The 27,062-nt window shown below is 37.2% G+C and overlaps 1 protein-coding gene across 8 annotated transcripts in view; it reads right to left on the reverse strand.

The window, feature by feature from the left end:
• unc-13-4A (BAI1 associated protein 3) overlaps positions 1 to 27,062 on the reverse strand; it is a 295,285-nt gene that overhangs the window by 115,124 nt on the left and 153,099 nt on the right. For 6 of the 8 annotated variants that reach the window (XM_087356915.1, XM_087356918.1, XM_087356917.1 and 3 more), the window contains exon 2: positions 458 to 1,904. The exons of the other annotated variants lie outside the window; for them this stretch is intronic. In XM_087356915.1, coding sequence (XP_087213041.1) covers positions 458 to 981 — 524 coding nt within the window. In that variant the 5' untranslated portion in view covers positions 982 to 1,904. The remainder of the gene's footprint in view (positions 1 to 457; positions 1,905 to 27,062) is intronic. 8 annotated transcript variants of the gene reach the window in all.

Raw genomic sequence — 27,062 nt, forward strand, 5'->3', positions numbered from 1 at the left:
GATTTTAACATAATATAATTCCGGTTTGGTTCCTAAACGAAAGTACTTCCACCGACTAACACAACGGTACAGGTCAATTTTAATATTATCCTATATTATTATAACATCTAAGTTTCAGAGTGACTCAGTCCCTTGTTCCCCGATCGAAATTATGTATTGAACCGCCATTTCCCTACAGGGCCCCGTCCTGTCCAATTTATCTTCTTTTTGTTAATAAACGACCTTAAAAGAATTATATGACGAGGGCAAATTGTGAAGCTCCACATTATATAATATTATCTCTCTTTTTAGTACTTCATCTTAGGTCCAAATATTCTCCTGAGCACTTTGTTTTCAAGAGCCCTTAAACTTTGTTCTTCCTAAGGATTAGAGACCAAGAATCTCGAATATAGTTACCACGAACATAAGACTTGTTCTAATGACTACTCATGCCGACTACGTAAAACCTGTACTTTACCCTGATGTTGCCTGTTGATCAACCTCCGGCCAAGACTGCCTCCTCCGACAAAACATGAGTGGTTGTCTGGAAATGCCTGTAGACCCTGGAGTCGTCGCCTGTTGCTGCTGTTGATTTGTCTTCCTGAAGGATCCAAGTCGTCGCGGAGGTCCTGCTCCCGGGGGTAACACGAGTCCAGGAGGCGGTGGGCATTCGAGGGTACGCCGACGTACAGACAGGGAGCGACTGTGAGGCGGGGTGACAGTGCCGGGTGGAGGGACCACTTTGGGGAACCCATGCAGCAAACTCGGCCCACTGTGCGCTGCTGGACTTACTATCACATTACCGGCGGATGCACTTCTACCACTGGTCACTGCACCGCTTGAACTTCCGGCAGAACCCGGTGTTAACGGAGGATGGCTTCCGGTTCCATCTGTACTGCTTTCGGCGGAAGAATCGCGGCTCAGAGAAAAACGTTTTGGACTTAAACTTAAGTTTGCAACACTGCTGGTCACATATTGTTGTAGAGAGTTAAAGAAACTCATTGTATCTGCGTCTATTACAGGTCCTCAGGTGAAAATTCAGAAATCAATCCTCAGATCTTTCAGTCTGGCTGTTATGCAATGGGCGGTCTTGACAACACTATTGCATCGTTCACCTCTTAATATATCAACTGTTTTCTTTTAACTGGGTTGTCTATTTTCACTTCTTCAACGGGATTTCCTTCTCCTTTCCAAAGGTTTGCGCAACAACTGATAGATCCAAACAGCGGAGTGCCTATTGACTAACTCCACTTTAGTAACACCTCTGTAAACAAACTTTTAGTGAGACGTAAGATTAAAGCATGTCCCCAAATTTAACAGACGTGTTCTCTTCAACCTCTGATATTTAAATATGTTTCTTCAAATCCTTTCTGATATCTTCCGTTAACTGATTGTAGCGGCACCTGACCCGCTGTTCTGCGTCAAAAAGTGTCACGTATTTTTAAAGCAGAAACAAAAATAAATTATTTCCACACATTTCAGCTAAACCATAATACATCTAAATCTACGTCGAAAATTGTTTTTGTTTGTTCTACATTGTTATGAATTTCGTCTTTAGTGCAACTGATAAAAGATAATGTCTCGAATTGATTGCACCTAAAACCAACTAAACAGTCACTGAGAGCTGAAACATATAACACGAATGAAATTGTTAACATAAATCTTCACTGTTCATGTTGCAGTACTTGGATACCTTACAAACACAGCACAGAAATGTTTTTCACTCAAGTGTTATATGAGTTGCATTCGACAAAAATTCAATAGCACTCAATACTGTTCGTGCCAAAAGATTTCCTAGTGTAGGAACTGAACAACTCTAACTCCAAAGTTCAATTTTCCTTGCGAACGCTGTCTAGTTGGCTTGCCAATCAACAGATACCATCCTTCCCATCGACTTCAGCTGATATGACAACGCAGGGCCCGCACTGAGTAGATTAGAAACAGAGAATTATTAATACATAACACGTAATTTAGAATTATATTAAATTTCTTAACATTAAAATTAAAACTTTGAATGATAAGTTTACAAATGTGTGTATATAAGATTCTAAAAATACAAAGAAGTGGTTTAGCCTTGTGATTTGTTAAAATCGCATCTTAAGTCTTTTTCTCTAACTTTTTAAACTTTCTACGACAGGTTCGTGTTTTACGTACACATTTCATATTACTATGACTACATTTCTATACAGTGAAAAGCCACGAATGTAGTGTCACGAAACTGTGTGCCAAAATGTGGGAGGTTATTAATTCAGTCATCTACATAGCCACTCCTTTAATATGTCCTCGGAAGGAATTTATTCAAAAAGAATCATGGCTGCTGCTGCTGCTCGCTTGTAGAACAACTATGACGACGTGTAAAAGACGTACGAAACAAGTTTTGTTGTAAAACAAGTAAGATCGTGCATAGATAATACAGGTAATCTGAAACTAAAAACCAATCAATCAAAAGTATTCTACCTAGCCATTTTCTTTGTTTTTCCTGATTTTTTAGTAATAGCAGCTATTTCCGAAAATACAAAGAAAAGAGCAACGACTGAGAATCTGACTCATGCAGATACTGAGTTCCTCGATTTGCTATTCTAAAAAATAAAATTGTTTAACCCTTTATTCTTATCTAAAAGGCAACTAAATTGAATTAAATTTCCTTCTAATCTAGAGAACGTGGTGTTTTATTCTCTCGATTTCACTATCATAAGGATCAATTTGAGTTGTAGAACTTGGCTCAAGCCAGAAACCTTAAACATGGGACTGTCATAAGAATGAATGGTAGGAAATAAATCTCCGAACTGTCGATACGAACAGTACATAATATCCCATCCCACATCGAAACACGCTCACGATTTAAGTGGTAAAAGAAATCTCAGTATCGAAGACATTGCTATATAAAGCCATCTCATTCCTCAAAATTTCATGTCACTTTTTCATCTGGTTAAGATATAACAAGAATGTAAATATATTGGCGCTATGCGCTTGTTCCTATAATGATAGCTAAACCACACAGAGATTTCAGCCCGTGCTATATAGTCTATAGATTTAGGTACTGAACCGCTTTTACAGAAACTTATTAAGATAGATTTAAGCCTATTTAAATGTCTTACTCTGGGCCTCAAAGAGCAGAAAAATAAGTTCCCTCGACAAATATTTGTAGAACAAAATTTACTTCAAATTCGTCGAGTACTATTTTGGACAAAGTACATCGAGAGACAAGGCCCGCCTCTGAAAAAAAAACAACAACAACAAAAAACAGGCAAAGCCCTGAAATCCCAACAGAATGTTTTTAAAAATAATTAGCTGCATTGTCCTTGCAGCGGGCTTTGTCGTACTGTTACTGGTCAGGGCACCGTGATGAATTGGCTAATTGCTTCCTCCGTCTGTAATCTGTCGTGGTTTTGCGAATGCATGATGATTCCTACAGCGCCGGAAGTCAACCCAGTACTGGCTGATAGGGCAGACAGAAAGTGAAAATGTAACTGCAGCTGAATTCGTTGGCGATAACGAATCACACGGTGTTCAATAAACAAATTCACATTCCGCTCCATGTACTTCTGCTCTGTTCACTGAAGAGTGAATATCTGACAGCAAAATAAGAACAGTAAGATCTATCTTAGTGTCCGTCTTTCTTTTTTCCTTATTTTTCCCTCATCTTTTATCCTTTTTACATATTTCGCTCTATTTGTTTCTCTCTCTTCCTTTCCGTCGATCTTTTCTTATTCCCGTATCGCTTTACTCCTACTTTCATGCCTCTTATTCTCCATTTTCTCTTTCTATCTTTATTTTCGTTTTATATTCCCTTTTTTCTTGATCTTTCGTTTCTTCATTCAAAACCTTTCTCTTCCATTTTTGTTTTTGTTTTTTGTTTCGCTGTTTCTATTCCCTGTTGCTCGATCTGTCCTTCTCTTTCTCTCTTATATCTCTCCTTGTTCCTTCTCTATAGATCCCCCTCATTTAGGCCCATTTCTTTATTTATTACTTTCATTATTCCATTTGGAGTATCTTAATTATTTGCTGAATTCAATGTCCATTAATGCAGATATGAATAATCGCCTTTACTGGTGTAAAGCTAATGAACATTGCTGACAGACTTATTACACTGCAAAGAAACATAGGTCGCTTCTCTTGTGCTCCGTTAAGTATTAGCAATATCGTTAAATATTTCACACAAAGTTCAAAATATTTTTATGACGGTACTTAATTAGGCAATTGATTATGGTGGGCTGGTTTTTGGTAAAATTTAAAATGTTCTATTTATGCTTCACAGAGGTTTTGCTGAACTACTAGGGGCAAAACAAACCAAAATTTCAATACGCAATTTGTAGTCTATTTGATCTACCTAAACACCAAAATGCAAATGTCTAGTTCTGGAATTTGATTAATTCTCCTAGGAAGGCCAGAAAGTTGAACACACATTTCGTGTGGCAGTAGCATCGTTTGTTATTCTATAGATTTTATGTCCCATGGATCAAACGCCTTCTGATACAGAAGAACATTCTTTCTCAAATGTTTGATCAATATTTGTTTTACACTGGAAAATTAACAATTTATTTCCTTTGCAACAAGCTGACCAAAACAAACATTTTTATAAAATTTGAATGTATGTGACAACGACGTATTTTTGAAAAATCAAATTCTTGAACACTGTCCATCGTCCCAAATTTGATTAGAATGTGACGTTTCGGAGACTGGAATCTATGTCCTCAAGTAACATTTACTCTATTAGACTCAATCGATAGATGCAGTTTTGGAGACAGATTCCAGGCTCCGAGACGTCGTTAATTAATCAAGTTAGGATGATAATAATATCCAAGGTTATTATTTGAACAGTTTATCCTTTGCCATTTTCGCCCCGAATTAATCTCAAGAGAATGAGTACTGTAAAGAAATGTCCACAACACTACCATGGGATTCCAACCCACGTCACTTATCTGAGACTTTCGATTTTTCTTGACAGCAAATAATAGCTCTTCTCATGTGCAGTGTTTCATTTCTCGATTCTATTTGAAAATGGCTTAAATTCGTTACAGCAGGACACTGAATTATTACATAGACTGCAGTATATTTGTTCCAATGACAATCATTCTTGTGAATAAAACCGTCAGGTGGACAAACATCTAATGTAAACACATGACGTACAAGTTTACAGGCGTTGCCTAGCAACGAGGATTACGTGGGTTCACTCCCACGCAGTATAGTTTGACCTTCTGCATTTGCACTGCACAATAATTAACATACCTCGGGTTCATTAGCAGAAAATTGTTCAAATATCCTTTGAAATTAGGCAGTTCTATAAGGTGGTAATTCACTTTTTTTGCCACTCGGTGTTTCAGAATCTGTGCGACAGTAAAACAGCGTTTGCCAGTCTTCTATTTGCGTATGCATCCTTGTACTTCCTTTCGTGTTTCAGCCCGATCTGAATCTTGTTCTTCTCTGTTCAGACATTACCAAAATCATTATCAACTCTCTGAAGCACAGAACTTATCTGAATACTTTTAAATTTTCCGACACACTTCAAAGAAACAAAGCATTTCCATTACAAACATCAATTGAACAATGCTGTTTATCACTGAGGTTTCCGATTTTGTATCTCACCTCTCCCACAGGTGCTACTTACCCCGTCCATATTTTTCTCCTTAATTTTATTATCCTAATCATATTTTTGGAAAAAAGTATTGACTATAAAACAGCAAATTTGTTTTTTCCTCGTATAATATAGAACACGGAATAACTAATCAGAATTCTTAAGCTTTCCGTAGCTGAAGCTAACAACCTTGCACCGTAAAAAGGAAGATGTTTCGAAACCTCAATCAAAGCCTCGGACAGACGGACCTAACAGAGGACCAAATGGAAGAGGAGAATTGAGGAGGCCATGGACCGAATACGGACCGGAGAGCCATAGAAGAAGAAGAAGAAGAAGAAGAAGAAGAAGAAGAAGAAGCTGAAGCGTTGGATATTGGGTCTCAAACAGCCTCCTGTGTGTCAGGTGTTCTCTATTTCGTGTGGAACAAACTTGCTCTTTTTATGTTATTACACGCCATTTCTATGTAACTTCATCAAAGAACAGACCATCAATCACTGTCCCTCCGGCAACCCGCAATGCGCAATCTCTTACGTACTGTTCATAATGGAATAAATAATAAATTGTGAAATTACGAGGAAGTCTTTGTTATAAACAAATATCAGAAAGCGCATAAATTCTTAATAACATATACGATCATAAACATGACACTGATGTATAATTTATTACTCCATTATATGCTAAGGTACTACCACATCGACAAGATTATTTTTACACTGAGAATGCATTTTGAAACTGTTCTTTGAAGGAAAATCTAAGGAAATTTTGTGTGTTGGCTTGCAGGTCTTAGTTAAGCACAAATACATAACTGATTGAATATTCAAGCATTTAACTACACTTTATAACTGCATAGTTTACATAGTATATAATATGGTTGTGGAATGGAAAAAACTAGGAAATAAATTAATCATAAGTTTTTAAATTTTTGTGGTGGGTCTGAGTAAAATCGCAGAAGACTTAAATATAATAGCGTGCCTCAGAGTCGAGTTCAAACTCGATATTACTTTGACACAAACAAATAAAAACTAATCGCTCTCAACAGTTATGTTCGGTATAGGATTTGAGACTTTCGCGGCGAGTACAATCAATAAAATCTTCTCGGGCAATCAGACGCGTTAACTGGTTACCGTCACATCAGAACCCTGATGATGGGGACAGAGTTGGTGCTCGAAACGTCGGTTTACTACGGTAGCTAGTTAACGCGTCTGATTGCCCGAGAAGATTTTATTGAGTTATGTTCGGTGTATTTTGCTGTAGATCCATGTTACAACATTTTATCGAAACACGTTAAAGAGTTTCGGATAGGGGAAATTGACTGAGGGGGACACGGTGTTGTACGTTCGTATTATGCACGTTTACCAAATGATAAATGAATATACGATAGCGCAGCGCGCCTCCGTTCGGTGTACGTGTTTTCTTCACCGATAGCCATGTGCAACGCGCGGTAGTTCATTATGCTTCCCAGAGACCTAAAAGTGGATATGCTTCAATGAAGATAAAACAACACGCAGAAACATCTCAATACCCTACGTGTTATCAAAATAAACTGCAAAAGTAAAGTCGATTCGGGACGCTTCTTTGTAAAGGTGTCCTTGTCAATGGGACCTAAGCATAGAAACAAACTGAAATTGACGTGCATATTTTAAAGTCTGTTATCTGGTTGCTACAGCGTGCACAGCCGTTTAGCACGTCTGCTGTCTAATATGAGTCTGTTATTTAATTTATTTATCAACAGTGTTATACAGACTTCTCTCCATCCACCACCGTTACCGTCCGCCCCACCCACCCAGATAAACCCATCAACATCAAACAATTACTTCAATTCAAGTACAGTTTTCAGCTTTACACCGGTAACTACACCTACTCAGTCGACTTTGCTTAAGCACGTAAGCTGATTAAGACTCAGTCCATTTCACTGCGAAGTCAATGACAGAAAATGTCTGCAAATTAGCAATTATATCTATTAGTTTCGAACGCTTAAAGGGAACCACCTGAAGATGATCAATTAATGTTGAAGCATGTAGTGGACTCTTAATAAACACTGAATCATCGTGTATACGGACCGTCACCCTAACGTGACACATACTGATAGGCCGGCTGTGTAAAGTAAACAGAAATTACCTTTTCCATGACACGGATCTACCTCAGGGATTCTAGTCCGTCTTATGTGAATTAACTTTGTGCTGAGAATGTCGGTAAAACAAACCAAGTGGTATGGGTTAAATAATTTGATGCAAAAAAAGATGTTAAAATTCCATCTCAAATACTACGCACATCGAATATATCGGTGTGGAAAAAAACTTTAATTTAGTTCGCTGATCCAGTTTTAATAACTATCTGCGTTTTCCTTCAGAATGAAAGCCTACTTCCTTGCCACAGTGTTACAGATGTGGAGCTACGTAGTATTCGTACTAAGTCGCTCATAAGGTATGTTAAGTTACCCAGTCTTAGCTTCTTTTACGCCGCTGTTTCAACTGAAAACATGTATAGCATCTAAGATAAATTGGAAAATTATCATCAAAGAACAGCAATAGAGTTATTTCTCAGAATATAATAATAGCCCACGCTCAGCTGGACACCAAATTCATTGCTTTTTATGGAACCCCAAGTTTCATTACCGTCCACAACAACCTGTCATCAGTCCTTATCTTGAGCCAGAAGAATTCCCTAGAATTAATATTATCCTTCCACCTACGTATAGGTCTTCTCTGTAGTCTCTTCCCTTCAGGCTTCACAATCAAAAATTTTTACGCATTTTTCATTTCCCCTCCTATGAGAGATGCATGCCTCGCCCATGTGATCCTCCTTGGCTTGATCATCTGAATAATATTTGCTAAAGATTACAAATCATGGAGTTTTCCATTATGCATTTTTATCCAGCATTTTGTCACTTTGTCCCTGCTTGGTCAAAATATACCATTAAAACCCTGTTTTGAAACACACTCCATCTTTATTCTTCCCTTAACGTGCGAATCTAGGATTCACACCTTTTCATAATAACAGGGAAATTATATTTGTGTATAATTTAATATTTGCGTCTTTAGACAACAGACGGGAAGATAAAAAATTATGAACTGCATAGTAACAGGCATTCTCTAAATTCCCTCGCGAATACAATTGTGATTTGATAACGTCGTTCCCAAATACTTATTAGCCACTTTCATGTATTGGTTTCGTCCTATGGTATAGTGAGTGACAAGACCATAATTTTAAAAAAGGAGATCATAGTTATTTGAGGTTACTGTGCCTAAATTAGCTTCGGGTGACTGAGTACAACTACTAAAACCTCCAATCGGGCTAGACGGTGATCCCAACTCAGTTCTCAAACTTCTGTGTAAGATATCTGGCATACTTTGTACAATCAGCAACTGTTTTGACTTACTCTACCGGAGTTGCACATTTGCCAAGAGATAACATGACTAAAGCAGGATGGTGTCCTAGAGCAGTCAATTATGCCAGTGAATCAGATGAACACAAACGCAACATTTCTATAATAAAGCGACGTCAACAATAACAGCAAACAGAAGTGTAATCGGGAAACAGAATATCCCTGGTGAAGGTGTCAGTTGCAGTTATCCGTTCTTGAGCAGTAACGCTGCAGAACAGTCACCGATGGCCCACACACTGCAGAGCAGCAACAACGCGTTAACGCAAGATAAACCAATAATTCCGCTCTGTAATTGGAAACACGCGCAATTACAAAAGGCAGTTAGATTATACGTAAGTAAACAATGGGAATTCAATTACGTAAGTACAGTCTGATTTTTAATCGTTGCACTGAGATGTGCATTACTTTAACCATGTAATTAGCAATAGAGACCGCGTAGTGCAGGCGACACCAGAAAAACTCTTATAGTGTCATTCAATTCTAAAGGGTTTTGACGACGGTAGTTTACACTTAAAATTATTCATTGTCAGGACTTTTTCCATCGTCTGTTCTTTAAAACCACGACGTTTCGGAGTCTGGTTCTGTCTCCGTCTTTAGGTGAGAGGTACCTACTCTGTAGCCTCCGAAACGTCGTGGTTTTAAAGAACAGACGATGGAAGAAGTCCTGAAAATGAATAATTTTAAGTCTTATAGTTTCGCACACTTAGATACCAGAAGATATCTCTTCGAACGATCTAAAAAATATATAGGTCTGTTGAAAAACCTATGAAAAATTATAGAATATTTTTTCTTTACTTTCAGAAACAATTTCAATTCAAAAGATCAAAATATCACTTTCATACTTCAGTAGCCCGAACCAGTACATTTACTTTGCTAAATTACATGAAAGCTAAATCTGTATTCCTAGAAGAAATGTACTTAATACGAATAAAATATAATTTAATTACGTATAAATATGTAACTGAAGTCGTACGCCCTATTTTATAAAACACTTCTTTCTTCCGTGATGACGTCGCGTCCAGAAACACAGGTCGAATTACATTAACCTGGCTGGCAATCGGACACAATTTCGATACGAATGGCGCTTGAAGGAACTACAGTACAGAGCACCGGTAGGGGGAAAAGGACGACGCATTGCAACTGAAACACTTTATTCGCTCGTCACTCGTGTTCGATTGACCCAAACAACGACGCGACCGACTATAAGTAACACTCCTTCGTATTCGTGAGATACAATAAGACTGGCTGTTGCGAGTTTTCCATTGTAAATGATATATCACTTTATATTCAAGAATGAGTTGCAGTCCGATAAACATTACAGTAATCCATGTCCTTTTTGTATTAGAAATTAATAATACAGTATAAATCATATTTCCTGACACACTTCATTTACTTCCTCAATTCTCTTACACCGATTCTTGCTTAATTCCGAATCAACGTCGAAGACTCCAGCTAACGACGAAATGTGAAACAGTTCAACATATTACACACCTCAGGGGCAATGATAACATTCGGCATATGTTTAATAATTTATATGGAAAACTAAATTAGCTGGAGGATGTTTGCTCATCACAGATTTCACATGGAGTACCTCGGGTTTCAGCTGTTCATTTTTGAATTCAGTTCAATCCAACCAAGCCTATCAGACAAGGAATATTAAATATCACTGTGAAATGGTTAGCAATCGTGCTTTTAAAGTCCTAGAGCCGTGTTCAGAATCTCAGTCCGAAGCCCCGTTAATCTTTATTCCCTACGTGTAAACTGTCACATTCACATTCACATTCATTGCTCATTCAGCTGACAGTGGTCACGCCTAAAAGTTCTTGACTCTATAACATGTTTAAATATTGTTTTTGCTTTTGATTTACCTCGAAAACAAAACATAATGAATTAGGCCAAAAGAACACTGTTGCTTGATACAGCTTTAATGGCAATAGTACATAGGCGCAGTCATTTGTAGAGAGCTCCACTGTCGATGTGAAATCAATTACTGTGGTCTAATGGGTGTTCATTGGATAATAATGAACAATAGAGGCAGTGATGGAGGGTCTGGCCTCTCGCGGGGTCATTAGGAAGGTAAACAGTCCTCTCTAAAACACGTGCATCACTTGAGTGCTATAAAGTGAACAAAATACTTATATACGACACCCAGATCAGTCAGAAAAAAAGCTACCTGTAATTCCCTCGAAATTTATGTTGTTCTTGAAGTGCAATAAGAATGCCGTACACTGTGCTATTGAGTAAATAATAAATTCGTTTATAAAGCTAATAAGCTAATAAGTTATATGAAGTGGATTGTGTATGTTGAATTGGAAAGGATTTGATCGTGGCTTACTCTGGACTCCAACATTTACAAAGCACAAAAATCCTGAGACCAGCCTATCCAGTGTTCGTGTTTTCTTCTTAGGTTCGAAGCCGGAACCTCACGGCAGGAACGGGCATTTTGTCACATCGCTCTATCTCGTGTGCTTCTGCACTTAGCGTATACAATGAACTCGCCCTGGGAAGGTTGTCCTTCTGCCTGTCCATCTATTGTATCCTCATAAGCAGCAAACGGATTACGAACGAATATGAAATGGCAGGCAAAGACATGTCCCAGTGTCTAAGCACGGTGCCACAAAGGCGCTTAAGACGTAAAGCTCCAGGCATTCTGAAACTTGAAACTGTATAAAGATTACTGGACAGCATAACGCCTCGGATGTCCACTGAGATAACCCCAGACTGGGTATAGTTTGACTCTTGTAATTTAAGAGCTTAAAGTATACACCATCTCATAATTAAAGGGCAAATTGCTAAAAGTAATTTTTTGTGAAGGTCAATTTAATTTTGGTTTATATCGTGTTAGGTTATGTTCGGTCCGGTTACGTTAGAAGACTGTATTTCACACTTACACGAATACACACAAACCAACTACTTCATTTTTACTTTTAATCAAGAAAGGAAAATTCAGTCCGTGTCTCAAAGAAAGTACAAATACTTCTAGATTAGGTTGAAGGATGAGTTTAATGTACGACATTGCTAAACCATCAGGAAGGTAATATCATCAGGAAATGTATTAATCGTAACGAAAGATTTGTACTTAAGAATACTGAAAATTTCTTCAGTATTTGCCCCAAGTAAGGAAAATTAAAACAGGTTGTTTTTGTGGACGAATAAAATTACCGAATTAAAATAGTCATTGCAATGTATAAATGGTTTAGAAGAAGGGGTCCTACTGTATTATACACAGACCTAATAATAATAGTTTGGTAGCTTTTGGGTTACTTAGGTATCTTGTTACCTACTTACCTATATAGTTACGTAATTACTTTGTTAGATTCTTACAGAGCTAAATACTTGGGCAACTAGTTTGTTCATTAGTTACTGGTAATGATTAGGTTAGTAGACTTCGTAATTAGTTCCTTAGTTAAACAGATAGTTATTCAGTTGCGTGATTATTTACTTGGTTGGTCTGTTATATTAATTTCATACACCTTCCTTTTCCCACTTCCCACGCAAGAAACACGAAGTTCTGGGTACAGATAAAAGAGGAACAGTTTTAAGATGAAACTTCAAAAACTTTAAGAGTTCTTTCTCCTCCCCTCGAGACTAAAGCTTCGTACTTTCCAAACGGCGAGAGTTTCGAAAGGGCTTATTAACCTCTTTGTCAAAACGACGCTTTCCGTTCTTTCTTTCTGACAAGTTACACAGTCTCTTCCTTCAACGTCTTTAGCATAAAATAAAATTTGGGCCCAAGGCGTCAAGACAATGGACGAAAGGAAATGTATTAATCCACGAAATATAACAGGCATAATTTGAATTTTAAAATTCCTGAATTTTGATGATGGAGGCGTACATGGTCTTCGAAACATTAAGCTTCTGTCTACAACTGACATGGCTTGTTGCTCGAGAATATTTTATTGAGTTCAGTAGCGCGAAAGTTTAAAGCCTTGTATGCCTGAACTAATCATATACAGCAGCAGTAACGAATCGAGTGAGCCTCACACTAAGTGTGGATGCTCAAGTTGATTGATTCATTGTCCTGAAAATACGCATTACTGGCTCATTTCGCTGAAGTTCTGTTTGACGTCGCCCAGAACTGTCCGAAGGGAAAATCATAAAGAGGAAAACCCCTGAAGGATTGAGACACCAGGTGCAGGAAATCTCTGCTGGATTCGAAATAGACCAATGGTCTAATCCCTGAAGTTGCTGATAATATCAACTGTCTGAGATAAGATTACATTCAACCCCTTTCCTGCTACGCTAGAGATACATCGCTTAAAACGCTGATTTTGGTCTCGATTCTTTTAGGCATGTATATGATATTTTACTAAGCACGAGACAAAACGTATATTAATTTAACAGTCTATAGAAAGGTTCTTGTGAGCAATTCTCGAGAAATAAGACCAGCTGACTGGTCAGTAGACGTAACCCCGTAGTGATGCGGCAACATCTCCGACACCATTGTTATGCGTGCAGTCGAAACAACTTATTGCAGGTGCTAAGCTTACAGTACAGTAGAAACCAAGTAATGAATTATTCAATCAGCATTTAAATCATCTCAGCTCTGAGTGGAAATGGAACTGACCGCTGCACTGTACTGGCAAGCTTTCCAATTGGCGTTTATCTGTTAACTGTTTCTCCTCCGAGATCAAATTAGAAAATATAAGTTTTAATTTAGTATTTATATGATAATATAATTTCCATCGAAACAGCCATGATTGTCGCCGAAAATTTAAATAGTTTATTTTCATATCACCAAATTCCTAATACGATCGCGGGAGAAGTGGCTGGTGTTTATTTTAGTTATTTCGTCCATAGCATGAAAATGCTTAATCAGAATTCACATTTGTAAACAAAAGGAAATGGAGGTATAACGCGCTTTAAAAAGCGTCTTTGTTTGCACAAGGAACAGTGGAGTACTGGTTAATGCCTACATCTGTATTCGGTTGGCAGCTGCTCTGAATCTCGACCACTGGTCGTGACTGAAGTTTCGAGTGTTTTTTTATTCACTCTAGGGCAGTCAAAACTTATAAAGTTGGAACAGTGTTGTTAATAACATAACAGCCCTCTCTCTACACCCGATATTAACTTTTCGTCTAGTATTCATTATAATTGTTATAAAAAAGCGAAAACATTGATTTCCCAACAGAAGTGATCTATAAATTCAGTCTAATTTTCTTCTCTTACATAAAAATTCACATTATTAGGCCTATGGCATTTTTCATCGCCATCATTCCAACTAGAGCTCACTTTCGTCTTCCTTCTGGGTGGTAGCCAGCTTCCGAAAATTTCGATACGTTGACATTCTTTAAAATGTGTTAAACGCAGTTCCGTCGGTATGCTATTATTCTCTTTTCTAGGTTTAATACATTTAGTTCTTGTCTAATACCAATGTTTCTATCTTTATCCATTCTTCTGTAACCTACCACTAATCCCAGGAATCTCATTTCAGAAGATTCAATTTGTAGGAGCTCTTTTTAGTTAAATTCCGGCATTCACCGTGTGAGAAATAGTACTGCACACAGCTGCAGAATTTTGAAATAATTTTTGTACACGCATACAGGCTTAGGGATCTCCTCTCATTACCATTTTTAAACAAATTAAGAATAATCACGCACATTGCAATGAAATTCATATCTATAGATGCTTCGGCACTTTCATCCGAATTTCTCATTTCATACCATTAATAATACTAACATGGAGGTCGCTCGATCGTTTGGTGTTACGATACTTAGGCGAAAAATATTTTACATATGATAATTAATTATTACACTACATCATTTGGAGTACCGCCATCATTAGTTACGTTACGTGTGCGTGTATGTATGTATGTACATATATAGAATCAAATGCCATACTAGAATACACTATTAACATCAGTACAACGGAATGGACTCATACTTAAGTTGATAAGTTAAAACATATTTAGAGCGTTAATAGCTAAATAAAACAGTAAATGTAATAACAGTGAAGATAAAAACTAAAGAAACATGGTGATAAAAGTGATGTAACCATTTAAGACTAAACTAGCTTTAAATCATGTGCCACGTTAACATCTAAGCTCCATAAAACAGTGAAGATGGCTGTGTTCCTGCTTGTAGCGCTGTACAATCAGGGCATCGTCCTGTTGATCGAGAAAGCAAAGACCTCTGAGACGCCTTTAAACTTCCACAAGACTACACTGCGCTACAGCCCAGAACACAGCCACCTTCATACTCGTCGCTGTGAGAATCTCAAATCCTCCATGAAACAGTGTCCTTTTATTTCAGTTGGGCAAGAAACAGTTTGTCCCTTATGCAAAATTCATTAGTGTTCATAAGAGCTAGCCACCGATTCCTACTTTTATCAAATGATTCCGGTCAACACCGTCACATATTATTTCCATACGATCAATCTCAATAAATCCTACCATCTACACTTAGGTCTCCGAAGTGGTTAGTTCCCTTCAAGTTCGTGGAACAAAACTTAAATCTAGTAACAACCAAGAAACGCAAGCAATTACATATCCTATTCCTGTCAAATTCGATGTTGTAAGAGAAATATATTGATGATAGAGTTTTGTTGAAGTAATGACATCATCTATAAAATGGATGGCATCATTATTTCCGCTATTATAATTATGATTCACCACACATTTACTAATTTGAAACAGTGTCAGAAGTTCTTATATACTTCTTGGTTGTCAGTTTCCTAAAATAACTCGGTCTAATCCAGAGAGTGATGGAGGGGGGGAGAGAGAGAGAGACAGAGACAGAGCGTGTGTATGTGTGTCTGTGGGGGGGGGGGGGGGTTATCGATCATGTGGCATCTTTCGACCACGCCCTTCACAACAGGCATAAAAGGGCAAGTAATTGTATCGACTATCCCACAAATATGTTATGGCAATATAATCACTGGAGATCCTCCACCGCTTCCCTGTTTCAAATTTCCGCGTCAAAAGACACAACCACCTGACACCGAATTTTGCAGTGCTGTTGTCACACGCCTACTTGTATTCTGAAAGTGGCGGGTTCCATATCGAACCAAAGATCAGCCATTCTAATTTCTTCCTTGGTTTTCATTAGCATTACCCAAGGAATTTCTGGAAACGTAATTTAAATTATCAGCCACTTCAAGGTCCATACGAATTCATTAATCGCAATGTAAAATACGTTCACTCGTTCAGATGAAATGCGCTGTTAGGTAACCAAAGAAATAAAAGAAATCAGAACACTTTAACTGACAAGAAAATGGGGATGATTTTTATAATATTGATAAATGAAATTGTAAAGTAAAGCTGTATCAGTTAAAATGTTTATTTGCACTGAATTAAATAAAAGCATTATTATGCAGTGTAAGCTGCAATGGATTTTGCAGAAAATGGTCACTGAATTTTTAATGTACTATTCCTACATCTGCAAATAAAGAATGCTATTAACGACTATCGCAGTGTCTGAAGGAGGGAGTAACAACATAATCAAAGAGGGAGAATAATTTTGTGATTAAGGACATACCGCTGTAAGCAGCGCAGAATACAACGAAATTTATAAAATATAGATTAATTATAAGGACAATTATATATTTTTAAAACGCTGGTGAATACTTAACAGTTTAAAATGGCATAAGATGGCAAAAGGTGTCGAAAAAAGTCGTAATGATTGAATAGTAACGTGTTTTAAGATTGAAATTTTGTAAAGTTGTAAAAAAAATATTCCTGAACAAAGGTAATTAATTCCTTGGGACAAAACACATTAAATATATTATAGTTGCTTAGCAAGTCACCTTTACTTTTACCTTTATGGAATGCGAAAAAGCATTACCGTGGTCCTAAGAATATGAATTAAAGGTTTAAAGTATACAATTTCTATGTGATGGTATTCTAGGTTCCAACACCGTGTGGACTCATAAGTAGATACCAACATTTCGGAGGAACATACTGCCTCCATCTTCATAGCAGTAAGAATCGATCTTATTCGTTCTACTGTTATCTCCACGCTGTCAGTTCCTACTTTTCCCCTGCCTATCTTGTTCTCAATATCCCAAATTTGTTCGCTTTTAACTCTCCCTGCGCCTCTGTAGTTGCAATTTGTTTCAGTAGGACAAAACCAAAATGTGTTTTATGAACTTCGCCCATCAAATAAATAAGTGGTTCTTCTTTAAGGAGCTTTCTCTGAGTTTGTGAAGTGTGAACGTGGGTGTAGTGAACATTAATGATCACACGGGAACGTAAAAATAAGTTCTAGAAACCCTCTGTGCTCCCAGAGGAATTTCATGATGCTGTATCCGTTCAAAACAAAAAGGATATTCGGCCAATAAAACATCCTCTCCAATTCAATTGATAAGAGCATGCTTTACACTTTCTTATATGTTACTTGCCTTATTCTACTATAAAAATATCCTCAGTCTTTTCCGGTATCTCACAGTTTGTCATTGACTTCCTTAAATTATACATTAACTTAAGACTGAAATCTAAAATTAATTGCATATATTTTTATATGAAGAAGGCAAAGGAGGATAGGACGGAATGGAAGAGGAGAATTGAGGAGGCCATGGACCGAATACGGACCGGAGAGCCAAAGAAGAAGAAGAAGATATTTTTTATATCCTAACCTTAACTTTTACATTTACTTTTAAGGTCGCAATTCCCATTTAATGTCTACTTTAATCATTATCTAAATAATCTGGGTTTATTACCAATTTCTTATCGCTAATTATGGTATACATTCCTTCTGACACTTCCTAAGTACACGTCCCCGTATTTCTTTAAGTTTACTAATATATACCCTAAAATTAAATCAATTTTCTGTATTCCTACCACGTTCTAACCTCTGAATGCCTATAGTGAGATTCAAATTAGCGTTTATCCCCCAGAAATGTATACATCCCTTCGCACTGCTAACGTTTAAACCCAAATCAAGAATAAGTGCCCATTCTGCTCTCAGCTATAAGCCAGGATACTTGTTTACATGCATGCAAACAGCGTGGCGTGTTAGGCAGAGGGCCACGCCTAGATTCCACTTATTATGTAGGTCAAGTGTCTTCAGAAATGTCGATGTAGTGTGACAGTTACTATGGGAACGGACTGAAATCCTCGTTTTAAGGAAGGATTGGAAAGAAGTGCAAATCCTAAGCACTTTGAGTGTTTTCTCACAGCCCCCTATATACTTTAGTGCAGATGTTCTTAGGCAGAGAGACAACGCGTACCTCAAGAGTTGCATATACAGCCAGTTCTGTTATAGGCTTGTTGCAAATGAAGGCTTTCAGCTTGAGATAAATGGACACAAAGAACTAGCACATAAATCTGTGGAGGATGAAGAAGCATTTCAGGGCTTATTCCTGTTGGATGAACTGGTTTTGTAACAGGATCTTCTGTAACGCGGGGTTTTAGAGAAAGTAACTCGCTTCAGAGCTGACGCAATGACAGTGGACAAACGGGCATATTAGAAAATATTAGTTGCGATCGCCTGGAAAGACTGAAGAAAACTATTAAAAAATGTGGTCAGGACAGACGGAGTTCTAACCGAAATTCTAACCACACAATTCTGGAACATAATTCTAGAGCTACAAGGTAGCCCGAATGAATTTCGAAAATTATTTCATGCCGTGTAGAAGCATAAACCACTTTCGCACTAACGCTCCAAAACCTGTTAACCGTTTTGCGAGGCTCTGAAATCGATATGTTAGAGAACATGGCTTGTTCGTATTCCGGAGGATCTTAACACTTGGCGAGGTCAGCCAGGCGGCTGTGAGCGGTGATGATTCTCGCATCTGTACGGAAACAATCCAATCACCAGCACATGGCCTTATCTTGAGGTCAAAACACACGAAAACCAGACATCTCTCATTACCTACAAATGAGGTACGAGCAAGCTAGCGTAGCGGCAACGCTCTATATTCTTTTCGAATTTCCCCCCGTTTGACAGTTAATTATTCCCGTCTCTAAAGAATAGTTTTGCGTGTCTTCAAACACAAAAAATATCTCCCTCAGCCAAATCCTTATACACTGAACATTCATAATCATCTTTACATATCACTCAACCATATATTGGCTACACAATGCGAAGTTGCAAATAGTTTACCGTGTCATATCTACGAATTGAAAGAAAATAACGTACAAAATTATAACTTGCTTTACTCGTGGGTGTGCAACTTTGTCTCCGATTCAAACCGAAGTCCAGTCTCATGGTAGTTAACCCTTTGAAGCACTAAGTTATTCTAAATAACACTAAAGTGTTCATTCTTATATCAAACACGCCTCTTCACCATTACAAAAAATGTTTAAGGAGGTAATAGTTGTCTATTTTAAGTATCATATAAAACCCGTAAATAGAGTCCGTGGTGAATATACAAGATCACTGAATGTTTAAGTGGGTAGTGTGTCTAATTTATTACTGCGCTTTAATGACTTACGACGAAAAGGCGAAGGGAAATAGGTCTATTTGAGCCGAACAGAAACGAAATAACTGCGATGTATAAACAAATAATGGACATATAAAAGAAGATTTCACTTTTTGTAAACCGTACTTTCTAAATAATATCATTAAAGTGCTTCCTGCAGGACTCTGTGTGGACCCCAGAGTCTATCCGAAAGAAGTTGCGGTGAGGCAATATGGGCACTTGCTGGAATTCAAATCCAGTTCACAAGTCGTAGCAGTTTACTTCAATCACTCTGCTATATATGTTCATAAATTTGATTTGAGAAGGTTTTGGATATTATTCGCGGTGCAATTTGTTGACAGTAGCTATAAAAAAACAGTTGAATGTCTGCACACCCAATGACCAGTCGACTAAGGAAGTAATACTCGAGTCCACGACTCAAAAATATTTTGTTATAAGAAAAGCGAAACGTCGAAGTGCGTTATTCGCCTTGTAAGAAAGCAGACGTGAGTGTGCATTTTACACTGCATCACAAGCAGCGCAGGATTTAGATTTTTCCACCTAGTGATAAGACAAATACCAAACCCGCAACTTATATTGAGACTTGCCTTCCTCGCTGCCCATAGGTTTACCCGGCAGTGCCAATGTCGCACAAGCTGGCGTCATAATGACCGTTACAAATTATCGGTAGAGTGCACTGTTGTTATTAATGGCATTCCTCTCAGAACCTGCTTGTGCGGGTGTTGGAAGTCGCCAGCACGCAATATTATGAACAAGTGGACGAAGGACGAGGGCGAAGCAAATGTTTCCTATCAAACTCACGCAGAAACCTTTCTCCGTCCTCACCGTTCACCCGGATGTTACGCACATGGCCGATATCCTGTCCGTCCAGCGGATAAGTCTCACACATTGGGTCCGAACCATGCGTGGTGGGGACCTTGAGACCTCATACCTACAAAATCATGGAGAAGGAAGAGGGGGACTAGCTTAAAGAACCGATTTCTGTTTCCTCCTCCTTTTTTGCTTTCTAAAATTATGTCTCCATTTCCTTTTCTCGTTACTGAACTCGTTTCCTCTGGATACGGTCTATCAAACTAGTACCACGATATCTATTGGTCGATTTCAGCTAACAGATTTGAATTTTGATTTCTAGAGTATTTCAGCATCATTTACTGTCAACAGCGAATTACTTTGTTAGTCTTTACATAATTCACTTGCTAAGTGCTCAGGCGGGTGGACTTAACAATTCATTTACTGTTATTAGCGACTCTGACTGAATTACTCACGTAATTTTGTAATATTCCGTTTGTAATTAAAATTGGATTAAACAGTCAAAAGAAACGAAACCACGAAGAACTGTGGAAATTTGTTCTGAGGTTTCGTGTAATTAAAACTGAACTACCGAATGTCACATTCGAATTATCACACTGCTTCGACCACGAGTAAAATCTCGTAATGGACAACGGCCATACTGACTGAGGCTTTTCTCAGTCCCTCCAAAAGAAATTTGAGACTGAAACTTAAATTAAGTCATGGTACCTACTTCTAATTCATTAATTATAATACAATTCGACGATGTAAAATCTCAGTTACTGAAAAGTCAATAAAAATAAATAAATAAAGCTTACATAAACGTATTATGACCACAAAACACGAAGTAAAAGATACGTCTATCTTAAACCCAAGTATTCTCCTAAAAAACCTTGGTCTCAGACACCCTCAAATTATGTTCTTAGCCTAGAAAGAAAGACTAAGCTAAACACACAAAACAGCAGGTAAAATAATGACTGCATGCGGCAGAATTTTTACTCGAAAGCTAATAGTCGCTTAGCTGCCAAAATCCCTGCCTTTTAACCAACCAGAAAGACTAATACAGTTTTCAGTGGATCAATTTTTGAATTATATAAATTCATCCCACATCTTTCAACCCCGAAGACAGAAACATTATCTTTGTCCGAAACGCAAAAAAACAACAACAGAATATCAACGTTGATATGTACTGAAAGTCTGTAATACTTAAACACCCATTCCTCATAAAATAGCCAATATTCGCCAGACTTGTTTACACGAGTGTGCAGTTCATGAAAAGAAATAAAATTAAATTAAGTTCTGACTGTGGCAACCCCGGTAGCAAGAAGCGCAAACGAAGTTATGAAGGAGCCTGCGTTTGGCGATTGTCTGAGAATCAGTCGCCGTGAAAATGTTTTCATATTTAATTTACTTTACCAACTTTTTAAATGTTGTACTCTCAGCGCGATTTGTAAATATATTTCTGCAATGAACTGTATTACCGTTCAATCCAAAAAGGCCCGTTCCCGTTTTGATGAATCACTATACTTATTGAAATAAATGTCTCCTTTTTGAAACCATGTTATCCTCTCAACAATAACTTTCTGATAAGCAAATTAAAAAGGAGTGTAAGAAGATAAAAATGAACGTTAGAAACTTACGTTTATGTTTATTTAGCGAGTAAAGCTAATCGTGCAACTAGAAACATTGAGAATGTCATGAACAAAAGAACGTATCTGGAAAGCCTGTGTAATTACGTTCGGATTGTGCATGTCGAATCTTGTTTCGAATGAATGCCTCTGCATTTGCAGAACTTGTGAGGTCAATAATAATGTCAGGAGTTGAAAGAAACTGCTACTAGATGAACAATCATCGTTGGTCATGCATCGAATGCTCAAGCTGTGAAACGGATTGAAATCATGAATAATAAAAAGATATTCTGAACGTGCGTGGAATGCAAATTACGGTTTGATAAAGCGGATTTACGTAATTCCTTTGAGAGAAACAAATGAGACGAGACGCGTGTCATTTATAATTTTGTCTCCATAGACTGCGATACACATAGAAATTAGAATTATTGACAGCATAAATCACCACAAAAATCAAACAGTCGTAATCAGTCAATGTTATGCAATATTAGATTCTAGATAATATGAGGAATATCTTTGTTGCACAGACCATAAGTAAAGTCTGGTAAAGTTTCAGATATATTGACTTCTGATTTTTAAATAGTAGAAATTTCTTGAACAGAGAACCTATATTATTTTCTCATGACGTACTCGGCTCCACGGATTTAATTTGATTTTAATGCAGACTGGGGGTTACAGTTGATTGATACACGTCATAACAATTTTTTAAACAAATTCTACAATAAATATGTTAAAACCCGTTAAATTTCCTAGGCCATGCAGTACGCAGATTGACACATGAATGGATATAACGTTTCATTAGCCTATTCGCTTTATGCATTTCGTGTAAAAGGAAAAAGAAATAGAAGGAAAGAACAAGGCCCGTCTCTCGTACAAACTGTGACATGGATACGCGCTTTTTAATAAAAAACTGGAAATCCAAAGAGAAGAATAGGGCATTTCTACTTAGCGGATATACTTGATATTTAAGGAAACTCACAGTAAATTAACGATGTGATAAATCTGTTTGAATTCGATGTTGGTATCCTGGGTAATAACGTGATTTGTAATTAGCCATAAACGTTTCGGTGTTACAACCCAGAACCTTAAATTTAATTTTGTTCTTGATGACTTCTGCTACTGTTATCGAATGACCAAAATTCCTGCTTCGTATTCGGGGGGCGTAGTTGTCTCGGAAACCCGCTATCCTTATTTTTCTCAGATCCCCCAACGTCAAATTCGAGAATGATTACTCTAAAATAGAACACGGTTGTATCCTTTCACTTCGAAGATTTCTGTCTTCTGGGTTGTTGCGCTGTGTAGTCTGGTCGATGTTTACCAACGTTTCAGAGGTCATACTGCCTCCGTCATCACAGAGCAACAACCCAGAAGACAGAAATCTTCTTACTCACCGCTGTGAAAACCTCAATTCTTACATCATTTCACATCCTTTCCAATTTGCCGTCATTAAACATGCCTTCTTTCGGCGCTATATAATCCGAGCTACTGAACGCGTCGTTAAATAAATTACATATCAATAAGGTTGCCATAAAGCAACTGTACACATCGCTATTCACAGGACAACATAAAACCGCCACAAACTTCCACTCGAGGGGACGATCGAGCTCGTCACCCGGATCGGCCATCTGCCGTAGCATTTCCATGTAAGTTGCTTCGAGGCGACTGGAGCCTGCAAGGCTGAACTAATTGCATGTAAGCACAAACAATTCAAGGCTTACAAGACCAAGGTACAGCGACATACAATGGATTTATCCAGCCGTTGAAGCTTTTAATTCAATTATTTTCTGATTAGCCCACAAGGCTTATTAGCTAATGAAATTAGTCTCAATACACCATCATGTCCGTGTTTGTTCCGACACTAATAACATTCCAACAAAATGATTTTCACAAATGTTAATGAGTAGTCTACTGTAGGGGTAATATATTCGGAAAGTACCCGATTTGAAATTTCGCTAGGTCACCAGCTATCCTAATTGAGATTTTTCGTTGTTTTCCTCAGTTTTTCCAGCTACTGTCAGTGTATTACATTCAAATAATATATGATCATATCCTTCCCGAGCCTTCTTATCCACTATTTTGCTCTTCTCTTTTTATGTTATATAATAACGAAACACTGTCATTAAATAACCCAAGAATCAATCATTCGCTAAAATCTATGTGAACAACAAGCCATAGGAGGTTATATTATCTTTTCACTTTTAATACCTTCACACCTACAGTAAATAACCACTACTTATGCCTATAAGTGCCACCGTAATTTTGTTAAGATTTATAATTTCTTACTTGAATTATTTTTCTTTTATAAACGTATACGTCTTGAACTCTACCAAGGACATCCAATCATCAGATGGTCACTTGTCAGACGTGAAACACCACGGTTAACAATTACAGTTCAATAAATATAAATAAAGGTTCAAAAATATCCACAAATACTTTAGTACATACCCAGAGTCCTTCAGAGGATCTCACAGAATTTCTGGCGTTACTCTATAAAGGCAGAAATTTTGGTTCAGAGCGCAAACAATTTCCATTACAAAGTTTCCAGGAGAGTGGAAATATTTCGGTATAGACTTAAAAAGAATGACAAAAGCTTTAGTCCAATGGAATGCATTAGTTTGTTATTCTGTTTACATCGATGGCTTTGATGTTTGTTTAATCCAAACAAATCCCATGCTTTAAATAAATTAAACCACGAATATAACACTGTACAGATTAAAATGTTGTTTATCCATTTACTACATATACACCATATCAAAAAATGTTTCAAATAAAATTCACAAATGTTAATGAGATCGATACACGTATGCATACTTTGCCATTTATTTTTATTTTATTGTCCGTTTGTATGAAAATCGATACCTCTGAATTTGGGCTTTGTCAAGTAGTAGTTAACCGGGGGTACGGAAACAGACAAATTAAATTAAACCAATAATTTTAGTACTTAATACAGTACCAAATTTAATGTAAATCCACACAGTAATACCGAAGATTAAAGAAATATGAATAGTACAAGCGACAATCCCAAATTTAATATAAATCCACACATCAGTCCCGAAGATAAAATAAATATGGACAGAGGGACGGAAAATGTCTCCCTAAATGCATTTTCTTCTTATTCTTTCTATTATTATATATAAAACTGTGATACGGTTTACTAAATTTACATACTGACGCACATGAAAACGAAATTCGGAAAGTGTATCTAGTACGGAGCTGTAACCACGGTTACAAAACTAAATAGGCGACAGCCTATTGAACTAGACATTCATTAGCGTCCTGATTGGTTCCTTTTAGTGCTTTCATTTAACTGATGTACGAAGAGGTCATGTTACCTCAATTTTGATTAGTATAACAGGGTAGCCCGTTGCATAAAGCCACATAACTGATTAAATCTGGGTTTTAAAGCTGATATCTACACTGGGTTTGGCACATTAACACAAAACTCAACATTCGAGGGTTCATTTTTCGGAGTCCTGATTGTCTGTGATCAAAACACGTACTAATTCCCCCCTCCCAAATGATCTTTCTCACTGGTTCTTGCTTTCATAATTTTATAAGGATTTCTGAGGTTATTTTAAATTTATATGTTTATTGTTATTCAATCAATCGCTATATTTTAAAACTTTCACATCAAAATGTTAAATATTAGTCAGCGCAAATTCAAACAATTTACATTCATGAATGAAGGCAATGAACATTCAATCTTGATAACATCCGGCCTTTTCGTTTCTTCCACAGTTCATTTAAACGACACTTTTCCAACGGTACTCATTACACAACATCGAATGGGAGATTATAAACGATTTGTAAATTTATTTAAACATTTCACGGAAATATCCCAAATTTTGCGAATAGACACCAAGTAAAAGCCAAAAAATATAAGACAGGGCAGTCGAAGAATCAGATCCACAGCCTTCTGATTTTGAAATAAGAATTCAATTACGTGACCACGACCAGTCCTGGCAAAGACCATCTAGGAATTCCTTACATGGTTTATGATTTGAAGGAGCATCCTATGATAACGTGAAGTATATTTAGTGCAAACCAGTACTTGAACGTTACACAGACAAAGTGTTATCAGATCGTCCTGGAGACATCAGAAACAAAGTTATTCCTTATCCTGACACATTTTCAATTCGCTTTCAAAATCATCCTTTTGGGGCTTCTAATGTTACTGGTGGACCAACAACAAACCAGTCGGGCTTTTGTTCGTAATAAACTTTTATGATTTCTATCACCTGCCTTGGTTTACGAGTGTAATGGTTTATTTTATGCCTAGTCCGCCTGAGATAATGGTTGATTGAAGCATTGCATAGTTTGGTTTGTTGTTAAATACGTAGGCATAGGTAAGACTTCTAACTGAATAATAACTTAAATATATGAATCTCATTTGTTTAATATCAGAGGTTTCTATATTGTACACATCTCATAAGAATTTAACTGCAGTTTTAATTACATTTACAGTATTAATCTCTTCCGTCTTCTCTATATAAACGTAGCTAAAGATTAAAATATAAGAAATTATAGTTTTACCTGCTCTGTTACACTGATAAGAAACTTAATCTCTTGTCCTAATGGTGGATGCGAAAAGGATGCTGAGGCAAATAACTGAACCAAATAAACAAAATAACAAAGGCAACTGTCACTGATAAAAACACTGGCACTGCCACAACAGCGAAATTCATTTGTTTTCTTTCTTTCTTTCTCTTGAAAGATAAATGGAGATAGTGACATTTTCTTCGCACAGGCTCTTTAACATGACGGAAATTAGAATCACCGTGGTACAGCACAAAACATCAGTATTCGAACATTTGCAGGGACAGACTGAAGAAAAGCACGAAAAATATCCGGGCCAAACCCAATACCTAATTTAATCGAGATCCGTTCATTTGTTTCGAAGAGCTTGTAAAAAGGAAAATCTCTCTAAAGCCCGCTCATTTTATATACTTTCTGAATACAGTTCATAAGAACTCTAAAGATAAATATGCTGGGATAGTGAAAATAATAACACAGAAAATGTGTGCGTGATATTACGACCTTGCTAGTGGAATAATCAGTGCACTGACAGGCTTGCTTTAAATGCAAATAACCCTGTAATATTTGTAGCCCTGTAAAAAACTTCTATGCAGAAGCTTTAAATTAAACGCAAGTCATAGCGTGAATTATAAAAACTTAACTAAAAATTCATTCAACGAACAGCAATCATTATTTTATTTTAAAAAACAAGGATTTCTCGTGAGATTTGAGTTCTTGCAGCTGTAAAGATGGCATATTTCATTCAGGTTATGATACTTTGCAGACATGTTGGCATAAACCAACGTTTCGGTCTGACCACATAGCAGTACGT

The sequence above is a fragment of the Zootermopsis nevadensis genome, unplaced genomic scaffold (genome assembly GCF_977971745.1).
Source record: "Zootermopsis nevadensis isolate Lab colony 2312 unplaced genomic scaffold, Znev_1.0 Znev_ptg000028l, whole genome shotgun sequence".
Taxonomy (NCBI): Eukaryota; Metazoa; Arthropoda; class Insecta; order Blattodea; family Termopsidae; genus Zootermopsis; species Zootermopsis nevadensis.